This window comes from Corella eumyota, chromosome 5, assembly GCF_963082875.1.
Source record: "Corella eumyota chromosome 5, kaCorEumy4.1, whole genome shotgun sequence".
Classification (NCBI taxonomy): domain Eukaryota; kingdom Metazoa; phylum Chordata; class Ascidiacea; order Phlebobranchia; family Corellidae; genus Corella; species Corella eumyota.
In genome coordinates, this window is record NC_137494.1 from 14,391,819 (window position 1) to 14,415,361 (window position 23,543).

Genomic DNA, 23,543 nt, shown 5'->3' on the forward strand with positions numbered 1-23,543 from the left:
TATTGTAGAACTTATCCTAATTCTTCTAAATAAAAACTCATACCAATTTAATAGACTTACTTATTTTAATAAAACTTGAAGTTTAATAAATAAAAATAACATTTCTGTCCCTATTGTGCTTAATAGTACCCAAAACTCTTTAAAAGTAATTTTGCTACGAATTTCCTTAATTTTTCAGCAATTAATATTTTCTTTCCTGCGCTATAATTTAAAAAGACATCTTCAAGAAATGGGATGTTATATATAGCAAACGACACGCTTTTATAAGCCAATTTATGCGCAATAATAAAGCAATACAAACCTATATTTTTCCGTTGTAATTAATTTTTCTACCTTTTTAATAAAAAAAGAATTTTTAATTGGTCAATAATTAAAAATCAAAATTGTAATGATGAAGCTGTATTTCAAAACTGAAGTAAAAAATACGAGACTTTTTTTAAACATTTTATACCATTTTTCTATCTTTTAACTATCTTGAATATTTAACTAACAGCTTTCTTATATCTAGTAATAGGGGAACTCTATTATGTGCTTTTTTGCTACCACTACTTGCTTTCTTACTATCTACCTTCCGTGCTTTATTTTCGTCTAATTTACTTTTTTCAGCTCTCGATTTTGCCTTGCTGCCTGGTCTGTATTGCTTAACTGTATTGCTCTGAAAATGAACTGATTTGGTTACTAAATCTGGTGTTTTTGTCTTTCGTAATGACGATTTTCTGTCGGGGCTTGGAGGTTTTTGAGCAGTATTTACTTTAGCTTCTGTTGGTGTTATAATAGTTTCAATATTCGACTTTGAAGCAGTTTGTAAATGTACCTAAAGAATCAAGAATTTAAAACTGAATCCAAAAATCAAATTTTTAAACTTAAAACCCAAGTTTAAAAGATTAGCAAATAAAGCATAGAAAAAGAAAAACCATTAACGAGTTATTTAAAACCCAATTATGTTTTGTATATATCTTTATCCTTGATGCAGAAAAGTCGAATGCGCGACTTAAACAAAGAGTAACATCAGTTACTACGACCCAGTCTCGAGTTGCCTGTGGCAGTTTGGGATATACCGTTTATAGCGCCTTACTTAACAGCGCTACAGCATAAGGGCAATGGGGATTGAACCCACGACCTCATGTGTGGTGTAGCAAGTGTTGCATATAGAAATATATAATCATTTTAAGTTACTATGTTAAAATATAAAAACTCTATTAGTTACCTTAGCGTATTTTTCTCTAAAATGCTTGGAAGAATACCCGCAAAAAAGTAGAATTTTTTCGTACAACCAAGCAACAGCCAAGGTCTCTACTGGATGTTTATATTCTCCAAATCTCGTATCCTTCATATTATTATGTGCATCTGATAACACCACCGCGAAAAAGTTAACAAAAATGATTAAAACGAGAGTCATAAACACAAGAAAGTAAATGGACCACCAGACCTCGCTGGTCACCGTGTCAGGGTGTTCTACGTCCATACCACCTGCTAATTGGAACAAACTAACCGAAGCAAACCAGAAATTATTGAAGGCGAATTTTTCGGGGCCGAAAGCTATAACGCCGACGTGAGAAAAACAGACTAAAAATATTGCAAATATGATTGAGAGACTCGCGACTTCTTTCTGAGCGAGATATAAGGTTTGGATCATCAGTGAGACGATGCGGCTTCCAAGGAATACCTTAAGGATTCGAACGTAGGAAAAGAACGCGGCGAACGCCAAGACGACAGAGTAGAAACGCTGGTAATACGCCGGGGTGCCGAAAGGTACGAAACGACCAGGGTCGAGACGGAACATCCCCGAAACTTCCAATGCACTTACAAGATGTTGTAGATACAAAAAATAAGCGAAAGTCGTTAGGAAGATTGTTATTAAACAGATAAAGTTCCATATATCGAAAACAACCTCTAAACACCGCTCCTTTCGCCAATGATCTTTCTTACACTGAAGCAGCATTTCAACAAGTATTAAACAGTTTACAAGGACGTGAAAAATCTGGCATAGCGATAATATTAAATCACTAAACTGATAAAAATAGATAGGTCTGTAATGATATATTTCCAAACATAAGTTAACTCCTCCTCTAGCAAGAAACTCAACCCCCAAAACTACAGAAGAGACGTGTCTAAAAGAAGGCGTAAATAACGAAAACTCGATGAATACTGCTGCAGATTGGTAGTCAAGCCATCCCGTATTTTTCATACCACGTAATACGGGTAAGATATCATCAGTACTGTAACCTAAATCAGCGACATACCCACCTATAGGGTAAGTAGGACGGATCAAATTATTACCAAAAACTATTTTAGTGGAGTAAAATGTATCAACTCTAGAATATTGCCATAAATCTTTGCCGAAAATCTCAGGAATTTCGTCTCCGCTTAGATTTGGATCCGTTTTCCATGACTGTATATAAGACCCTGTGTCGTAGTAGCTTAATTGGTTAACATACTTATCAGGAATCTTACATTTGGATCTAAAAGTTGAGTTAAAACTTCCGTTTCGACATTGAGTCGGGTTTAGACGAACTTGTCGAATTCTAATAGGACCTAAGAGCTTAAATTCGTCTTCCTTGTATTCCTCATTATCGTTGTACAAAGTAGGTGTTAAAGTTTCGAGAAAATCGTAAACGTCATCCGCCCTACTGATCTCGTAAAAGTCGTCTACGAAATATTCGCGCACCCTCTGGTCCAGCCTAAAGACGCGGGGATCGCGCTGTATGACCACCAATGACGTCACAAACAACGTCATTATGATCCAACAAACCGTTTCCCGCCAATACCTCTTCACGTGAGCGATTGTTATTTTAAGATGCCCAGCGCGCGCTAAACGATCAAATTCTGGAATCTCATAACACCAATAACGTGCTCCAACAACTCTTTTTACTCGATCTCGGTTGTCCTCATAATTTTGACTCTGTAGCTCCCTCCAGCGGTTTAGAACGTCGAGGCGAGCGTGGTTGCCTATGAATCCCGCCCATTGGTGGGTGTATACCCCCTTAGCTGTTGCCAATATTGCTGCTGTTAGTGTGATTCGTATTGGGCTGACTATGAATAGGTTTTGGAGGATTGAGAGAAGGAAGGAGAACAACCATTGGAAGAATTTGTCGCTACCATACTATAAAACAATAATTCTTTGTCTTCTTTGTGTTTATTAATTTTGTATGTTAAAACCGGCAGCGTGGTGTAGTGGTAAGAACACTTGCTACTCCACTATGAGGTTGTGGGTTAAATCCCCACTGCTCTCATGCTGTAGCGCCCTTGAGTAGGGCGCTATAAACGATGTAAACTCCCGCTCAGCCAACACTTAATCAGCAGCATATAATTATCGGGCAATTATAATCTATAATATCCCAAACTGTTAAAGGCAACTCGAGACTGGGTTGGAGTAACTGATGTTACTCTATGTTTAGGTTTTCAACCTTGCCACTTCGAGGATAAAGATATATACAAAAAGTCGACTTTACAGCCTAAACATAGAGCAACATTAGTTACCCTAACCGAGTTTGGCAGTTTAAAATATTATAGATTATAATTGCTTGGTAATTAAACTGCTGATTAGGTGTTGGCTTAGCAGGAGTTTATACCATTTATAGCACCTTACTTAAGGGCGCTACAGGATGAAAGCAGTGGGAATTAAACCCCGGACCTTAGGTAGTAAAGTCAAATGTTCCAACTATACACATCCAAACTATAACAGTCTTACCTGTAACCCATAAAGTATAGTGACAGCTGAACAAGCGATTAAATGTAAAAACACCAATAACCAGGCAACTTTACTGAACTTCCTTGAAAATAAATGGTCTGATACTTTAGTCACTTCGTACCCTTCTTCTACAAGGAAGTCTTCATTACTTGTAACTGAAAATGAGTCATCTAAAAAGCTGGCATCTTCCAGTTCGTATTTTTTTTCCGTTGCGTAAACATTTAAATTTTTATTGTTGTTATTGGAAAAGGTGGCTTCAGTTGATCTGTGTATATAAAAGTTCAGTTAAAATTTAATAATTTTTTTGTATTTAAATATCCTTGATGTGAGAAGGTTGACTTCACAGCCTAAACATAGAGTAACATCAGTTACCCTGACCCAGTCTTGAGTTGCCTTTGGCAGTTTGGGATATTATAGATTATAATTGCCCGATAATCATTTTTTTGATTAGTTTTTGGCTCAGCAGGAGTTCATACCGTTTATAGCAACCTCCTAAAAGTAATGGAAGCAGTAGGGATTAAACACAGGACCTCATGCATGAAACCAAGTGTTCTTAACACCAAATTATTCAAAGCCAGAAGTCTAACAATAAGTTTATTTTACTAACTTTAATGTAGACGTTGAACATTTTTCTGCCAAACTTCTAATCGACTTCATGGTAACTAAAAGATGTGATGAAGTACTGGATGTTGCCTCATTCCACGTATTGTCGGTTGCTAGGGTAACGTCTACGTCATCGCTGCTAATCACCTGCTTGCCAAATTTTCGCTCTTTCTGACTGAGCACAACTCCATGTAATGTATTAAAATCTTTTTGATCTAAATATTTTTTGAATTTTTTGGTTGTTGTTGTCGTTTTAAGAGAGGGTTTTGTGTTTGATTCTCTATTCATTGTGGAAGGATGTGGTACTTTTTTAATTTGAGGCATTGTGATGTCATCAAACGAGACTGTGTCGATATTGTCATTAAAAATTTGATATTTTTTGGAAGTTTCGCCTTTGAAATGTTTTGAATTAATATTGTTGTTGGAGTTGTTATCAGAAGTTTCTTCTTTGGATTTTTCCTCAGTTTCATGTTTTGGAGGTTTCAAATTCCTGTAAATATAAGGTTTTTTTTTAATTTTTTATCCTCGATGTGGGAAGGTCAACCTTTTGACCTAAATATAGAGTAACATCAGTTACTTTAACCCAGTCTCGAGTCGCCTGTGACAGTTTGGGATATTATAGACTATAATTGCCCGATAATTAAGCTGCTGATAAATTATTGGCTTAGCAGGAGTTTATACCGTTTATAGCCCCTTACTCAAAGGTGCTACAGCATTAAAGCAATGGGGATCAAACCCATGACCTCAAGCAATAAAGCCAAGTGTTCTTACCACTACACCATGCTGCCGGTTATAAAAAAAAATTACAAAAATAACAAATTTTAATACTAAATTACCCACCAAAATCTTACCTAAATATAAAAGTGATCAAGAAATTTACTGGCATTAACAGAATAGCTGCTTCAGTGCTTGAAACAAATGCCGAAAAGTCAATATTAACGTAACCCATGGCAACAGAATAAGTATCTTTATTGGAAGTATCGTAGAACATTATACTAGCAACCATGCAGCCAAATACCGCAACCATAACGCAGGCTATTCTTTGTACGCGGGTGTATGTACTACAAGGAGTCCTAAAAAACAAAGCTTTATATACAAATTAATAAAACTTCCATTTGTGGTGTGCGGGATATTTTGGAAATTATAATTGCCCGATAATTTTGCTGCTGATTAAGTGCAGGCTCAGCAGGAGTTTATACCGTTTATAGTGCCTTACTCAAGGGCGCTACAGCATAAGAGCAGTGGGGGTTGAATCCACAACCTCATGGTGGTGTAGCAAGTGTTTTTAATGCTACTCAACGCCGTCGGTTTCAGTTAACTTTGTAAGCTTAATATTATAATAAAAATTAGTAAAATTTTACAAATTAAATAAAAAATAATTAACTAAACCAAGTTTAACTTAAAAAAGGTAACCATTTTTCAAAAAAAAGTTTAAAATTTAGTTTTGAACCTGTGTAAAGGTGCAGTCCATACATTCGCTTCTTTAAACAAATTTTGAAAATAAATCTTAAAAGCGTTTTCAAACGACAAAAGTTCTTGTTCAGTAGCTTTATGTAGTTCCTGTTTACATGTAAATGGGTAGATATCGAGAGAGAGCCATTTGCTGACAAAAAAACAGCTCGGGACTTTGACGTCAATGTTTTGTAGATCGTTGACTGCGATTCGTTCTAAATACCATGACGGTCGATCTCCTATTAAAAAATTAAATAATTTTAATATTTTGTAAACTTATGACTTAATATAGAAGGTCTTAAGTTTAATCTCCACTGCTGTTTGGAGAATGCAAGCAGTGGGAATTAAACTGACCGGCAGCGTGGTGTGGTGGTAAAAACACTTCTTACACCACACATGAGATCGTGGGTTCAATCCCCACTGACATCATGCTGTAGCATCCTTCAGTAACGCGCTATAAACAGTATAAACTCCTGCTGAGCCGGCACTTAATCAGCACCATAATTATAGGGCAATTATAATCTGTAATATCCCAAACTGCCACAGGCAACTCAAGACTGGCTCGGAGTATCTGATGTTACTCTATGTTTAAGTCGTGCATTCGACTTTCCACATCAAGAATAAAAATATATACAAAAAGAAAATTATAAGAATTAAAAAAAAAGACATAAAAAAGAAAAAACAAATTTTATGTGAATATAACAGCAGTGGGAATCAAGCTCAGGACGATAAGTTTGAAAAAAACAGAATACCGTAACTTTCCAAAATTAATTAACTTATTTTTAAGTAACTTTTATTTTTTATTTTTTTATTTTATTTTGTTATTGTACTAACCAGTATTATCATGCCATATTAACACTTTATCCACATCCTTTAAAACAACCTTTGATGGTATAAGAAAAGTGTCTACTCCACCCCGATTTAAAGTCTTTGCCGTGTCATCATTAATCACATGGGGCTCTGTTTTCGTCCCCAAACTGTCCTGGAGTACTAAAGTCACATTTGCAGTCGTACCAGAGTTGTTTAAAATCCCGGTGAAAATGACGACCTCGTAGAAAAACTCGCACAATGTGTTGCTATCCTCGGGGATGAATATGTGACTGTCTTTCTTATCACTTGCATCTTTTCTGAAGATATTTTTTTTAAATTTTATAATAACAATTAAAAAAAATAAATTTATTTGTTTAATAATCCTTCAAAAATGTGTACAAAATTGTTTTATATTTTATAGTATATTTTATAGTTTTTTTTATACCAGTTGGCCTATAGCATAAAAGGAATTTTAAAGCCTTTTTTTTACTACTTTTTACGTTTAAAAATATGCAAAAATTTATTTTAAAAGTTACTGGTCGGCTTTTTTATAAAAAAAACTTTTTTGAGGGGATTTTTTTAAGTTATTAAATTTACCTTCTAGCCCATATAAAGAATGGTAGAAACACTAAAATCCACAAACAATTAGTTAGAATAACGTAAGGGTTATTGTGAAGACGTCTCAACAAATCTGACAAATCTTCAACATTGATTTTATTTGGGACGATTATAAAACTAGCAGCAACTAGTAACGGTAACTGTAAACAAAAGTTTATTTTAAATAACTTATTTATTTTTCAGAATTTAAAGTATGTTTTTTTTTGTATATATTTTTATCCTCGATGTGGGAAAGTCGAATGCGCTACCAAACATAGAGTAACAACTGTTACTCCGACTCAGTCTCGAGTTGCCTGTGGCAGTTTGAGATATTATAGAATATAATTTCCCGATAATTATGCTGCTGCATAAGTGCTGGTTCAACAGGAGCTTAAACTGTTTATGGCAACTTACTTAAGGGCGCTACAGCATGAGATCAGTGGGGATTGAACCCACGACATCATGTATGGTGTAGCAAGTGTTCTTACCACTACACCACACTGCCGGTTATATTATACAAGTGTTAAAAGCATCTTTTAACTATGGAGCTTATATTTGTTCAATATATACCTCTTAAAATAAATAAAACTGCCATCTATGTTTTGTGAAAACATTATCGAGAGTATATATTTGTAACAAGTTTGGGTCATATTACAACATTAAAATTACCAATTAAAAAGTGGGCTATAGATTAATATATATAACAGCACTTGCCTTTGATTTATCTTGTTTTGAAACACATCTACAATGTAACTTATCTCCTTCTAACAACCTTCCTTCACTGCATAATTGCGGATCCCAATCTTTCTGTTCATAATTCCAAGTAAGACAATCAGCTTTCACTACATTCACAGAAACCTAGCATACAAATGTGTATAATTATTTATCAGTCAAGGAAAATACCGGCAGCGTGGTGTAGTGGCAAGAACACTTGCTACACCACAAAGGGTTATGGGTTCAATACCCTCTGTTTTCAAGCTGTAGCGCCCTTAAGTAAGGCGCTATAAACGGTATGAACTTCTGCTGAGCCAGCACTCAATCAGCAGCTCAATTATCGGGCAATTATAACCCAAACTGCCAAAGTCAACTTAAAACTGGGTCGGCATAACGGCTGTTACTGTTATGTTTAGGTTGTGGAGTCGACTTTTCCCCATGGAGAATAAAGATATAAAAAAAATTTAAGCTCCGAATAAAAAATTAATGTTTAAAATTGCAATTAAAAAAAGTGCTAAAAATTTTAAATTTTACCTGTTGATAACTTTGTGTATCGTTTCTTTCTCTTTCCATAGCTAGTACATCAGGTTGCAAGTCTTCAACAACCAAAATAACGTCGTCATTATTATTCTTATTCAGTCCCAAATTCTGTTCTAATTCCTCAGTTACTGGAATTGACCATAGGTTGTCTTTCAATCCATCATTTATATCATTTGAAGACATCAATGGTAATTCAATGGTTAAAAGAGTGTTGTTTGATTTGCTGCATAATGCATCATCATCTGTTGAGTTATTACAAGGTTCTGTATCAAGTGTTGTTATGAAACTAGCTTTCAAACAAGGCTGGTTTGGGAGACGGCAAGGCTTGTTCGGTTTAAGTACAATATAAGCTATAATATCCAGGCCGTTGTTGGAAGTAACTTGTCGTTTTCTACGATTGTATTTGCTGGTTGTTCCAAGATTGAATTGCACAACAGCAGCACCACATTCATAGTCAGATGTTGCTATATGTGAAGTGTTTTTTCCAATTGAAAAACCGCATGGTGTTGGTAGTAATATTCTTTGGATTCCAGTAGCATCTGAAACTAAATCTTTGGATGTTTTGTTTTGGCGTGTCGGTATTAAAACATCATAATACTCGATGCTTCGAGAAGATTGCTTCAACTTACTTTCATTTAGCGATGAAATGCCAATAACAGGTAAATTAATTGGGTTTATGGGATCTTTTTGCAGCATAGGGTTATAGTATAAAGTTGATACTGATACAGGGTCAATAGAATCTGTTTTTCCGGTATATAATCCACCATTTTGTCCGTTTATACCAATATTACCACTGCTTGAAAGCATAATCACTTCATTTTCACTTGCTGTAAGTTCTACAGGTTTAGATAGAGTTGTGTATTGATCGTATAAAACTTTAATTATTTCTTGTTTTTTAGACAGTAAATTTTCTTGTTTTAAATAAGATTCAGTTGAATTTTGGTCCACAATTTGAGCAAGATTTGAAGCAACATTAAGAACTGAATTAACGCTTTCATAAACTGTTTTCTTGTTCGAATTTTTGTCTACAGTTTTTAAATATTCAGAAACTGTCCCGAAAACATTTAAAGAGTTGTTATACAGTTCCTGGACTTGATTTCCATTTAGTTTTACTAATTTTGGTTGAAATAGATCAGTAATTTGTATCGTAGCTGTAGAAATTTGCACTGCTTTTTGTAAGTTAGCAATTTTTATAGAATTTAAAGCTTCTAGAAGTGATGTAGCATCATTGACTTTATTTATTATTTGATCTAATTAATAAAGTAATTATATATAAAAACAATAAACTATTTATAGAAGTAAAAAAAATGAAATTAACAGTTTTAGCTTTTATATTCTATACAATATACTTTAAAAATTAAGCAAAAAATATTTTGAATTTTTTAACTAACCTTTGGTATTTTTCTGTTGTTTTAATATTGAGGTTAATGTTGTTGTTAATTGAATAGCAGAATCTATATTTCCATTTCTTATTAACCTATTTAACTTTGAATTTCTTCCTAAACATACGAAAAAATAAGTTATTGGCAGCGTGGTGTAGTGGTAAGAACACTTGCTACACCACCATGAGATCGTGGGTTCAATTCTCACTGCTCTCATGCTGTAGCGCCCTTGAGTAAGGCGCTATAAACGGTATGAACTCCTTCTGAGCCAGCACTTAATCAGCAGCATAATTATCGGGCAATTATAATCTATATAATATCCCAAACTGCCACAGGCAACTCAAACGTGGGTCGAAATAACTGTTGTTACTCTATGTTTAGGTCGTGCATTTGACCCTCCCACATTGAGAACAAAGATATACAGAAAAAAAAGGTGTTTTAATCTTAAGTTAAAACTCACAAAAAAAATGTAAAAAATCTTACCTTTGACAAAACTCTCTACTGTTAAATTTTCAATATTTTGTGGAGGTTTAACAATTACATAAACAGTTGTAATAGATGGTGTTCCTTGTGTATTTGTAACAATAAATCTTAATTTTACTCTGTAGCCATTTTCCTTTTTACCAACAGGCAAGTATACCTCTAAGAATATTAAAATCAGGAGAGATTATCAATTTTTCTAATAAAAATATCAGTGGAATTTACAGACCGGCAGCGTGGTGAAGTGGTAACAACACTTGCTACACCACACATGAGGTTGTGGGTTCAATCCCCACTGATTTCATGCTGTAGCACCCTTGAGTAAGGCGCTATAAACGACCTTCCCACATCGAGAACGAAGATATATACAAAAAAATAATGCATTGACTTTAACTACAAAAGGTTCTTGGTTTAATTCCCATAGCTTTCATGTTATGATATCATTGAGTACAGGCATCAGTATTTACAGTATCTTTAAAACAATAAAATATTATTTATTTTTATATCAACTTGAGAATTTAAAAAAAAAAGAATGAAAAATATTTTGTTAATAAGATGTAAAAATGATCTTTTTATAATTTAAGTTCTAAATAATATTGCAAATTGTCTTACCATCTATTTTACTCTCAGGACCTTGATAGATAATAGTTGGCAAAATTTTTTCATTATTAATTTGTGATATTTTAGCTGGTGATTCCTCAATTCTATATTGGGGTGATGAATTAGGGTCATTATTAAACCCCTGACACTCAAACTTAAATTGTGTCGTTAAGGCTTCTCCAATATTAGGTCTGATTGTACATGAACCCACCATTGGACCAGGACTAATGGTTAAACCATATCTTGATGTCGCTAGTACTGTTAAATGAATACAAAAAAAACAAAGAATATGATGTAAGGCTTCTAGCATCAATACTTAAGGTCCTTGGTTCAATCCCCACTGAATTCAAGTTTAAAGAAAAAATTTACAATACTTACTTTTAACAGTATTTACTTACTCGGAAAATTGACGGTTCTTATTTAATCTAAGAATTAAACAACTAAATGATTCAAAAAATAATTTAGTATTTCAATACCTTGTTGTGATTTCGATTCCAACTGTTGAAGTAATACTTCAAATAAAATAGAATATCTTCCAGCAGTGTTTAGATTGTTCAGAGATATCTCTAATACATTAGATTCAAATTCATTGCCTGTGTTGGATTGCAATTCTTCCTGCTATTAAATATTTATTAAAAATATTAAAAAAAAATAACTTTAAAATTAAATAATTTTGTGATAACATACTTTTATTTATCCATAATGTAAGAAGGTCAATTTTACAGTCTTATCATAAAATTATCTCTACTATTCTAAAGTTGTGTTAGTCAAAAATTATATTTTTCTAAAAGCTCCTTCTAAAAGCATTTTTATTTTGTTTTACAAAATATTAGAAAAAGTTAATAATAAAGCACTTTTCCAAAACAGGGGATTAATGGAAATCAAACTTAAAACCTTGACTCTTTCATATCTTGTTATACAATTAAGAGAATTAATCAAATAATACCTTATTACTATCAGGTGAAACTAGCAACCATCTCCATATAAGAACCTGTTGTGAATTAATTTGTAAATCTGAACAACCGAACACACAAGATCCTTCTAATTGTAGTTGTTTGGTTAATTTGTGATCACAATTTGAAATACATTCTGTTGATATGCTAATCACTTGAATAAAAATTGGAAATTAAATGACAGGGTTTCTTAAATAAGCTAATATACAGATAGTAGCATGAGGTCAATAATATCTTAAACTTGTACAACTTGAGACTGGGTTAGGGTAATATTATGAGGTCAATAATATCTTAAACTTGTACAACTTGAGACTGGGTTGGGGTAATATCATGAGGTCAATAATATCTTAAACTTGTACAACTTGAGACTGGGTTGGGGGTAATATCATGAGGTCAATATTATCTTAAACTTGTACAACTTGAGACTGGGTTGGGGTAATATCATGAGGTCAATAATATCTTAAAGTTGTGCAATTCGAGACTGGGTGGGGTAATATCATAAGGTCAATAATATCTTGAAATTGTACAACTTGAGACTTTGTTGGAGTAATATTGTAAGGCCATTTAATTAGAAACCATTAAAAATAATAGAAATTTGACTAATATTTTTACATAGACCTACCATTTACTTGGTCCTCAGGTGGTGTATATACTTTTACAGTTTGATTTGAATTAGAATTTTCATTTGAAGATGTTGACACCACAAATATTGTGAATATATAATAAAAAGTTTTGTAATTTAGTTGTGAGTTTGGTATTGTAATACTATTATTGGCTGTGCTAAATTGGTTTATTGAAAAACCAGTTTTAAAGCAACCAGGACTTTCTAAACCATCTAAGTAAAAAACAAAATATAATTATTTTAAGGTTTTCATGAATGGATTTTTTATATTTTATTTATAACAGCCTAATATTATTCTTTATCTGTATATACAAAACATGACATTGCAAAAAAAGAAATATTCTTTACAAAATTATAATCTTAAGAACATTTTTACATACCATATTCTTGGCCTTGTATAATGGCTTCAAAATATTTAAAAAATTCTGTTTCTTGGTTTTTAAAATGACAAAACCATGTAACTGTAATGTCATTGCTTCTAGAAATGACAGCTTTTAATTCTAAACCACTTTGATTGGATTTGATTGGCCATTCAATATATTCACCCCTATCTGAAAATAAATAATTTTTTTATATACAAAATATTAATGATTTTTACATAAATTTTATTCTATTATATTTTATATAAAATTTAATCTTGATGTGAAAAGACAAACTTTAAAGTCCAATCAAGGTAACTTGCCCTAAAGCAGTCTTAAATTTTCCTGTCAGGCATTTTTTGCTGTGTATTAACGTAGAACTTACGCTAAGACAGCACTAAACCAGCAGCTTAATTATCGGGCATAATCTATAATATCCCAAACTGCCAAAGCTAAACAGAGACTGGGTCGGAGTAACTAATGTTACTCTATGTTTAGGCCGTGAAGTCGACTTTCCTTAATAAGGATAAATAAATATTAAAAAAGGTATTTTATCTTTTTATACTTTCATTAATGTCCAACAAACCCTAATAAAAAATGGCAAATACCTTTAATTAACTTAATGTGTTTTTACCAAACTTTACCTATTATAACTGTGAGGGGTGGTTCTATAATATTTAATCTAATTCCATCTGTTGGAAAATAGGAGTCATCGCCACAATAATTTTCCTCAACAAATGTAAACAAGACAAGATATGAACCAATTTGTAAGTCTCCAGGTTGTAAAGTAATTGATATTTGTTCCTTTATTGGATTTAAGATTCCATTGTTGAGAATAGAGAATGTTAAGTCTAAAAAATGTAAAAACAGAATTGATTAAGTTTTAGGTTTTAATTAAAAGAAAATTCAAAATTTAGTCTTTTTTTAATCTTTACGTAACTCAGGCTAGTTATGACTTTTTTTTTGTATATATCTTTATCCTCGAAGTGGAAAAGGCGAATGCGCGACATAAACATAGAGTAATATGAGTTACTCTAACCCAGTTTCGAGTTGACCATGGCAGTTTGGGATATTATAGATCATAATTGCACGGTAATTATGCTGCTGATTAAGTGCTGGCTTAGCAGGAGTTTATAACGTTTATAGCGCCTTACTCAAGGGCGCTACAGCATAAGATCAGTGGAGATTGAACCCACGACCTCATGTGTGGTGTAGCAAGTGTTTTTTACCACTACACCACGCAGACATTATTTTAGTTAAAAAATTTAACTTACTTTCTATAATATCTGTATGAATAGGCTGATACAAAATGGATGCATTCTCAGGCATGTCAAAGAATTTCCATGAGACTTCAACATCTGATAATAGACAATCAGCTCTTTCAACTTTACCCCATAAATTTATGACGTCATTGGTCGTGTATGTGATCAAAGGGGAATCCCCCACTGTTGGGTGAATTTTTCGTTTGTTTTCGTCGATGCGGATTTGAGCAGTCGGTGCTGGACATTTTGACGTTCTGGTTACACAAGTATAACCCGTAGTGGATAGCAGTTCACCCTATAAAATAAATAAAAAAAAGATGATTTTACAGCCAATACAGTAGGTAACACTTGTTACTCTAACCCAGTCCCAGTTGTTAGTTTTCTGGATATTATAGACCTAGTCATATTTTTTTTTTGTATATTTATATATCTTTATCCACGATAAAGGAAGGTCGAATGCGCGACCTAAACATAGAGTAACATAAGTTACTCCGACCCAGTCTTGAGTTGCCTTTAGCAGTTTGGGATATTATAGAAATTATAATTGACCATGCTGCTGATTAAGTGCTGGCTCAGCAGGAGTTTATACCGTTTAAAGCGCCTTACCTAAGGGCGCTACAGAATAAGAACAGTGGGGATTGAACCCCACGACCAAGAATACTACAACATTGAGACAGTTTATTGATTTTGTATATTATAGTGAAATTAAATGTAAATAAATATGATTACATTGTATAATACCTTATAAGATGAAAATGCTGTTAAAGAAAATCTACCTTCGCTTTCAAAACTACGTTCAAATATCTTTGTACATAAATATTTAAAATTTTCAGTTGAAGGATTATTATGCTCAACCTAAAAAAAGCTTAAGTTGTATATGTATGTTAAAGATATTATTGACCTCATGATATTACCCCAACCTAGTCTCAAGTTGTACAAGTTTAAGATATTATTGACCTCATGATATTACCACAACCCAGTCTTAAGTTGTACAAGTTTAAGATATTATTGACCTCATGATATTACCCCAACCCAGTCTCAAGTTGTACAAGTTTAAGATATTATTGACCCTATGATATTACCCTAACCCAGTCTCAAGTTGTACAAGTTTAAGATATTATTGACCTTATGATATTACCCTAACCCAGTCCTAAGTTGTACAAGTTTAACATATAATTGACGTCATGATATGACCCCAACCCAGTCTCAAGTTTTACAATTTTTGAATATTATTGACCTCATGATATTACCCCAACCCAGTCTCAAGTTTTACAATTTTTGAATATTATTGACCTCATGATATTACCCCAACCCAGTCTCAAGTTGTACAAGTTTAGGATATTATTGACCTCATGATATTACCCCAACCCAGTCTCAAGTTGTACAAGTTTAAGATATTATTGACCTCATGATATTACTTTAACCCAGTCTTAAGTTTTACGAGTTTAAAATAATTTTGACCTTATAATATTACCCCAACCCAGTCCCAAGTTGTACAAGTTTAAGATATTATTGACCTCATGTTATTACCCCAACCCATTCTCAAGTTGTACGAGTTTAAGATATTATTGACCTCATAATATTACCCCAACCCAGTCTCAAGTTGTACAAGTTTAAGATATTATTGACCTCATGATATTACCACAACCCAGTCTCAAGTTGTACAAGTTTAAGATATTATTGACCTCATGATATTACTACAAGGCAGTCTCAAGTTGTACAAGTTTAAGATATTATTAACCTCATGATATTACCCCAACCCAGTCTTAAGTTGTACAAGTTTAAGATATTATTGACCTCATGTTATTACCCCAACCCAGTCTCAAGTTGTACGAGTTTAAGATATTATTGACCTCATTATATTACCCCAACCCAGTCTTAAGTTGTACAAGTTTAAAATATTATTGACCTCATGATATTATCTCAACCCAGTCCCAAGTTGTACAAGTTTAAGATATTATTGACCTTATGATATTACCCCAACCCAGTCTCAAGTTTTACAATTTTTGAATATTATTGACCTCATTATATTACCCCAACCCAGTCTTAAGTTGTACAAGTTTAAGATATTATTGACCTTATGATATTACCCCAACCCAGTCTCAAGTTGTACAAGTTTAAGATATTATTGACCTCATGATATTACTACAAGGCAGTCTCAAGTTGTACAAGTTTAAGATATTATTGACCTCATGATATTACCCCAACCCAGTCTCAAGTTGTACAAGTTTAAGATATTATTGACCTCATGATATTACCCCAACCCAGTCTCAAGTTGTACAAGTTTAAGATATTATTGACCTCATGATATTACCCCAACCCAGTCTCAAGTTGTACAAGTTTAAGATATTATTGACCTCATGATATTACCCCAACCCAGTCTCAAGTTGTACAAGTTTAAGATATTATTGACCTTATGATATTACCCTAACCCAGTCTCAAGTTGTACAAGTTTAAGATATTATTGACCTTATGATATTACCCTAACCCAGTCCTAAGTTGTACAAGTTTAACATATAATTGACGTCATGATATGACCCCAACCCAGTCTCAAGTTTTACAATTTTTGAATATTATTGACCTCATGATATTACCCCAACCCAGTCTCAAGTTTTACAATTTTTGAATATTATTGACCTCATGATATTACCCCAACCCAGTCTCAAGTTGTACAAGTTTAAGATATTATTGACCTCATGAAATTACCCCAACCCAAGATTAAGCTGTCCAAGTTTAAGATATTATTGACCTCATGATATTACCCCAACCCAGTCTCAAGTTTTACAATTTTTGAATATTATTGACCTCATGATATTACCCCAACCCAGTCACAAGTTGTACAAGTTTAAATTAATATTGACAACATGATACTATTTTAACTCATCTTAAAATTATATATTTTTAAAAAGCAGAAGTTAAAACTATTTTATATTACCTGTAAAATCGAACCATTTGCGTACCAGTCTTTGATAATATCATTAAGATCAATCTTAAAATATTCGCAATAAACGCGGCCATCATCTCGAATAGAAACTATATCTTCATCTGTTGTTAAACTCATCCAAACGTTCGTGGTTTTCTCTTTTCGAATATCAGACGCCCAAATAGCCATAAAATTAATAATTTGTTGTGCTATTACTGGTCCATCGTTTAATACATAAAATACTTGGCCATAGCCTTTACTAGGCTCAGGACTTAAAACTGATAAGTTGATAATCCCTGTAAGCTGTGAGTCTGAATTTTGGGCAATAAGTTTTAACACGGTTTTGGTCTTTTCTACAAAAGATAGCGGAAAAGTCCCGTCACGGATTTCTCTTTGTAATTCTTCGTCGTATAAATAAAACCATTGGTCAACCTGACTGTTAGCTGTAAAGCTTACGTCGTACAAAACGTTTTGCTCAAATTTGTCGATCGATTTTGAAGTTGCATCGGCTGTAAGCGAAGCCGTAGCAACTGGAACGCCATCTTTAGAAATCTCTACGTCGATTTGCGTTATTTCTGCTTGGCCATATACGCCTATAAACAAAGAATAGTTAATACTACTGCAGCTAAACTAAATATATATAAACTCAACTTACCTTTAATGATAAAATAAAGAAAAAAACAGAATATCTTCATTTTTAAACTTTAAAATTCAGTTTAAAATGTTGGCAACTTTTTTGTAAACAAACAACATAGAAATAAACAAAACGCATTGTTACGTGACATTTTAAAATATTATGATATCTATTAAAATTTTAAAACACGTTTTATCAAATTCTTTCAAATATTTTTGGCGGTAAATTTACTTAAAAAAATGCTAACTTCGTTTAAAAGAAGACTATCCCGTAGAATCGGTGGAGTGCTAAAATTTCTAGCGCCAGAAGATGTTGACGACTCGTTGCTGGACAGAGAGAAAAATTTCTATAAACGAGATATTATTAGAGCTGCTAGAAGCATAGAAATGTACGAAAATGAGTTAATATCGCCAACTGTTTTAGCTAAATCCATCAACAGGATCGGATGTTTAGCCTATACAGGCGGTCCACCTGCTAACAAATGCGCAGGTACTTATATCCCAAAATTTGCTGAATTACTACGACGGGCTAACACAAAAACAGAAGTCAAAACGGCCATTTTAAAATCTCTTAGCACTATAGCTATACACCATGTAGACCACCAAAATTTATGCTTTCAAGAAGGTCTGCTAGAAACCGTATCAAATATTATAATAAATTCGACAGAAGCTTTACAAATGTGGGCAGTTTATTGCATGTACTGCCTAGTTTTGGATAACATCAGAAGCTTACAAGTACTGAAGGAAAATACTAAAGTACATGAAAGCTTAAGACAGGCACAATCTATCAGATTCTATGGTTTCGAATGTAACTACGCTGACACAGTGTTAAAATTAACTGGTCTAGAGCCGGTTAAGGTGGCTGTAAAAGACCCTGACTTACTGCAGAATAAATTGGATGGCAAAACAGGAGAAAATAAAAACAGATTGTCAGTAATTAAAGAAGCTTAACGTTGTCTATTACGGCTACAAGTTTTGAAATAACATTTTTCAAGCAGTAAATTACATTTTTTTTGTGTTTTTTTGCGTATTGGAGCCAAATATATATGCAAAAATATCACAAGTTGTTATTTTTTATCTTTTTTTAGTTTAGCAAATATTAACTACATGCTTAAGATTTATACTATTTTACTAATCAAATTAATTTTAAAACTTTTTCACAAAATATTTCTTAAGCCCTAATTAAAGTTTAATATTATGTTACAGATTTTGTATTTATTTGAAACAGAATTAAATATTAAATTGATAAATACATAAAGCTTATTATTGCATGGCATAATTAAAATAACAATAACGCATGTTTTGATTTTAAGTTAGCTTAACGAAAACATATTTTTAAATTTTATAAATAAAATAACTTAACAGTTTAGTGATATATCTTCAGTTAGTTGCTCAATTTTTACGTTTTCGTAATCATCCAATTCCAGTTCAAGTCTTTCTTGCAAATGTTCTTCAGAATAATTAGAGTCACCATTCAAAATTGTAACAAATGGTGTTACATATCGTTTCACAAGTCGCACTGAGCTCAAATATTCCGACTTGATCACTTCACTATATTGTTCAGGCAGCCAAAGATATAATATTAAATACTCCTTCAACACATCTTGGTATATAAATTTGTAATTAAAAAGCAGAAAGCAACATTCATCGTTGAAACAGAATTCCAGTTTTTCATTGAAACTTGTGTTACCCCTATAGAACCTTTGAACTACCTCCATCACCCATAAATCGAAATTCAACTTCAGTTTGCAGCATTCAAAATTGCCTTTACCTTTAGCAATGTCTTTAATTTCATATCTAGCATCTCTACCCATTAGATATCTACAAGCCATGGTAGCAGTACTATTTTTTTTAAATTTGCACAATAATAATAAGATTCAGATTCCAAGCATAGATTTCTGTCGTTCGTTGTCATTTTTGCGTAAAAAAACGCTATTAGCAAACCTGTACAGTGTCATATCATAATCATATTTCGCATAAAAATACATAACATACCGCTAAAACAAAATACGATATAGTTTTGCGTAGGTATTTTGCTTATGTAAATGATTACATTATATTTCCGGTTAGGCCTATTTTAAAACCGTTAAAAATCATGTAGGCGCTGATGTATTATAAACATTGTTGTGTAATTTAATGAAACAAACAAAAATCTCAAAAAATTTAAATTGTAATTCATCCTTGATGTGGAAATGTCGATTTTACAGCCTAAATCTTCTGGGTTTGCTATACAACCTATTAATTGGTTATTATGCTAACCAAATGTAGAGTATTTTGCGCAAAAACATTTAAAAAATAGGTCATGTGAATTTTATATATTTACATTTATAAAAAAAGCAATTTCAGACAATGGCAGTTCGTCACAGCAAGTAAAAGTCACAGCATTTTCAAATGGAATTCAAGAAGTGCAAATTGTGCTCCAAAATCAAAATTTTTTTACCCAATTTGTTGGGTAACTAAAATGATAAGTTTTTTAATCATTTTTAAACAATTTAAACTAAATTTCAAGATATTTTATGCTTTTTAAAGATGATATTTAATTTGTAATCGTTGCAAGGAGCAATAATTGTTATTTATGTGATTTTAATTGTTTTTTTGATGGCTTTAAACAATTTTCGCGTTTTAAAAGTTTGTTTTTAGTTCAATTCCAGTTTTTAGTTCAATCAGTGGTTTAAGTTAGGACACAATAGCTTTTGTGCTGGTGGACTGGCTTATTTCTTGCATTTCATGATCTTTCCTTTCGTGATTATCATGTCGCTGAAGAAACGTTATTTCTCGGTCGTTAGATGGCGCACCATTCTCTAAAGCCCCCGGTGTGTCAAGCTGACGGTTGCTAGTTTCTTGAACAGACAGAAAGACATCGTCTCGACCACTTCTAACAAAAAAATGATATTCTTTATTTTGGTTTGTGGTGCAGTAGTTAATTAACCCGATCGAAGGACTTGTAGCAGTCTTGAGTAAAGCGCTATAGCCACCTTTTTTAGACAAGCTCGCACAAATTAACAAAAAACAAGGAGATAATACCATTTAAACAACACTATATCAAACTGACAAAGACAACCCATGACTAAGTGAAGACAAATATCTTCCAGTTAACCAAATTTTTAACCAAATTCAAGAAAAATTGTAAACAAGATGTTATTTCTACTAACCTTCCAGCTACATATGCCTCATCGTTTATCAAGGCTTCGTGGAACTCTAAAAAAAATTGGAAAAATAAATTGTATTTAAAAAAATTAATTCAAAGATCGATGAAAAAATGTTTAAGCTTCTTCAAAAGATGCCCAAAAATTTAAATAATTATAAAAAAATGCACAAATAAGTAAAAAGAAAATAAGCAAACAGTGAAAAACAAAATATATATATAATTTTTTTTTTTTTTTGGATATATTTTTATCCTCGATGTGGGAAAGTCGAATGCGCGACTTAAACATAGAGTAACATCAGTTACTCCGACCCAGTCTCGAATTGCCTGTGGCAGTTTGGGATATTATAGATTATAATTGCCTGGTAATTATGCTGCTGATTAAGTGCTGGCTCAGCAGGAGTTTATACCGTTTATAGCGCCTTACTCAAGGGCACTACAGCATGAGAGCAGTGGAGATTAAACCCACGACCTCATGGTGGTGTAGCAAGTGTTTTTACCACTACACCACGCTGCCGGTAAATAAATACATAAAAAAAACTGTCAAAAAAAGTGATCAAAAAGTTTAAATTTTTTGTACCTTTATTGGCACGACATTTCCTGTAACAAACATATATCAAAGGAATAACCAGAAGACCACAAATAACTCCGATAACGCTTCCAATGATCTTGTTCTTTCTGTGGATAGATTTCTCTGAAATATCGTCAACGAGAAATATCTCCTCTCTCGCGACACCATGTGTTGAGTTTAACGTGATGACGTAACGGCCGAGTTCCGAGGCATAAACCTAAAAATTCAATAATGAAATAAATAATATATTAATGTCTTGAAAAAATTAAAAAAATAATTAAGATTTAAAATCTGCCATTACATTTTTTATTATGTTTTTTTTTAATATTTAATAACATATTACAACAACTGAATTTTTGTATATTATAACAAAAACAATATTAAATTAAAAAATGCCAAAGTTTTTACATTTTTTAACTTATCTTGAGCACCACATTTAATTTTAATGATATAGCGTTAAAATATTATTTCAAAACAGATTTTGTTTACAAAAGTTTTAAATTTAGTCATTACTAATAAAGAAAAACTTTAACAAAAAAGATCCCTAAAATGCAATACAATTTTAAAGTTTAATAGGATAGAAATCCATTCAAAAAATAAACATAAAAGGACAATATAAGTACGTTTTTCCTTATAAATAAATGTCCTTTAACGAAGACCATTTCAAGGAAACAATGACGTAATATAATGACACAATGGCTGAAATTTCTAAAGCCTAACAATGGGTAAAAAATATGCAGAAGTTAGAAAGTTTGCAGTACGTGCATATAATAGAATGCAGATTGTATCAGAAAACAATATACTAAACTTTAAAAACTGCTAAAAAATAGTTTATGACTGGGCCAGGTTTAATAAAAAGTTATCCAATGACTTTAAAATTGGCCTTTTCACATCAAGGAAGAACCTTTATTTAAACTCTTACCTCAACGAAACGCATATGAATACGATGGTATCCCCCTCTCTGGTGACTAAGACGAAAAATTGCGAAATTTGTGCCTAAAACAAAAACATGTTATTGATTGTTTATTGTTGGTAATTTAAAATCAACGTTGGCCAGGTACCATTACATGGAATCCTAATTTTGAAGTTTACCTATGTCTAAGTTCAATGCCTTGTTTAAATTTAATGTAGTAAAGTCGACTTCACTACCTGAATAGTCTCGAGTTGACCTTGGCAGTTTGGGATATTATTGATAATTAAGCTTCTAATTAAGTGCTGGCTCAGCAGGATTTTATACTGTTTAAAGCGCCTTTCTCAAGAGTGCTACAGCATGAGAGCAGTAGAAATCAAACCAATACAATAGTAAGTCCTAATTAAAACAAAATTGTACAGATTACCTAAACTATATTTCTTACCTTTTGGTGATCTGATATGTATGTGCGAATGATGAATTGGAGGATTGGAAACAAATGTTACGATTATTTCACTCTGGTGACCAAGAACTACTTCGTATTTTAAAGGTTTTGTATGCTTGGAAAAAGTAGGGGGGACTACAAAAAAAAGTAAATTTAGTAATATAGCATGAGTGTATATGTCTAAACGAATTAAAGTTACCTCCAGGATACGAATGATAAACTTTTAGGATATTTATTTTGAACTTACCAACGATGGAATAATGTCTGATATGATGTGGTGAAACGCTTCCGTTTTTATATTGGTAGAAACAAAACGCTGTAACGAAAATGTGCTCTGTGTCCAACTTCATACGAATTTCAGCAACCTAAAGACATTGTTTAACTTAAGTCAACAACATATTTAACTGGCAAATGCATTTAAAAACTATCCCAGAATAACGAAAATTATTTAATATTTATGTTATTTATACACTAAACACTCTAAATATACAAAAATGTTCATTTTAGAAAACTCAATATTTTAAATCACCTGGTTGTTTGTGTTTTCAAGTCCATCGCTATGAACAGTCACACTTTCAATAGTCGTGTTGTTTGGATTCGGACAACGGAACATGACGTTATCGTGACGTATTAAATGGGGCTTTTGTGTGACATCAGTTACATCAACAATTTTCAATCCTGAAAAAAAAAAAAAGTTTAATTTTTTTTTATAAATTTTCATTAAACAAAAATTTATTCAATTTTTTTTACCTGACGTCATTTCGCCGGTGATTGTTTTGGCAAATAACAAACACAAAAATGTGACGTAATGATTTCCAACCATTTTTTCAAAAGTTAAAATTAAAATACAA

General features: G+C 32.5%; 3 protein-coding genes across 4 annotated transcripts; 1 reads left to right on the forward strand and 2 right to left on the reverse strand.

The window, feature by feature from the left end:
• Positions 1-469: 469 nt before the first annotated feature.
• Positions 470-17,773, reverse strand: LOC145753557 (uncharacterized). Its single transcript, XM_082569961.1, has 21 exons — positions 17,767-17,773; positions 17,001-17,581; positions 14,078-14,360; positions 13,448-13,654; positions 12,894-12,995; positions 12,445-12,657; positions 11,816-11,976; positions 11,346-11,484; positions 10,882-11,127; positions 10,273-10,431; positions 9,799-9,906; positions 8,402-9,282; positions 7,868-8,011; positions 7,154-7,314; positions 6,581-6,873; positions 5,745-5,985; positions 5,146-5,367; positions 4,299-4,784; positions 3,692-3,956; positions 1,208-3,103; positions 470-814 (listed from the first exon to the last, which is right to left on the reverse strand). The coding sequence occupies exons 1-21, from the start codon at positions 17,771-17,773 to the stop codon at positions 470-472; spliced, it is 7,140 nt and encodes a 2,379-aa protein (XP_082426087.1).
• An 88-nt stretch (positions 17,774-17,861) lies between these two features.
• LOC145753558 (armadillo-like helical domain-containing protein 2) lies at positions 17,862-18,572 on the forward strand. Its single transcript, XM_082569962.1, has one exon. It carries the CDS (start codon positions 17,862-17,864, stop codon positions 18,570-18,572), a length of 711 nt encoding a protein of 236 aa, XP_082426088.1.
• Positions 18,573-19,705: 1,133 nt separating this feature from the next.
• LOC145752924 (uncharacterized) lies at positions 19,706-23,543 on the reverse strand. Of its 2 annotated transcripts, none has more exons than XM_082569296.1 (8): positions 23,443-23,543; positions 23,222-23,370; positions 22,940-23,057; positions 22,693-22,827; positions 22,260-22,333; positions 21,347-21,554; positions 20,774-20,819; positions 19,706-20,493 (listed from the first exon to the last, which is right to left on the reverse strand). In XM_082569296.1, the coding sequence occupies exons 1-8, from the start codon at positions 23,513-23,515 to the stop codon at positions 20,298-20,300; spliced, it is 999 nt and encodes a 332-aa protein (XP_082425422.1). In that variant the 5' UTR covers positions 23,516-23,543; the 3' UTR covers positions 19,706-20,297. The 2 variants fall into 2 exon arrangements, with proteins under 2 accessions (XP_082425422.1, XP_082425421.1); XM_082569295.1 differs by having other exon boundaries at positions 19,709-20,496.

Coding starts and splice junctions, on each gene's coding strand:
- LOC145753557 (XM_082569961.1), bottom strand. Junction 14,361..17,000: donor CAAATGGTTCGATTTTACAG/GTAATATAAAAT, acceptor TTTATTTTATAG/GGTGAACTGCTATCCACTAC. Junction 815..1,207: donor TTAGAGAAAAATACGCTAAG/GTAACTAATAGA, acceptor TTGATTCTTTAG/GTACATTTACAAACTGCTTC.
- LOC145752924 (XM_082569295.1), bottom strand. CDS start 23,515: ATGGTTGGAAATCATTACGTCACATTTTTGTGTTTGTTATTTGCCAAA. Junction 23,371..23,442: donor CACCGGCGAAATGACGTCAG/GTAAAAAAAATT, acceptor TTTTTTTTTCAG/GATTGAAAATTGTTGATGTA. Junction 21,555..22,259: donor TTCATATGCGTTTCGTTGAG/GTAAGAGTTTAA, acceptor TTGAATTTTTAG/GTTTATGCCTCGGAACTCGG.
- LOC145753558 (XM_082569962.1), top strand. CDS start 17,862: ATGCTAACTTCGTTTAAAAGAAGACTATCCCGTAGAATCGGTGGAGTG.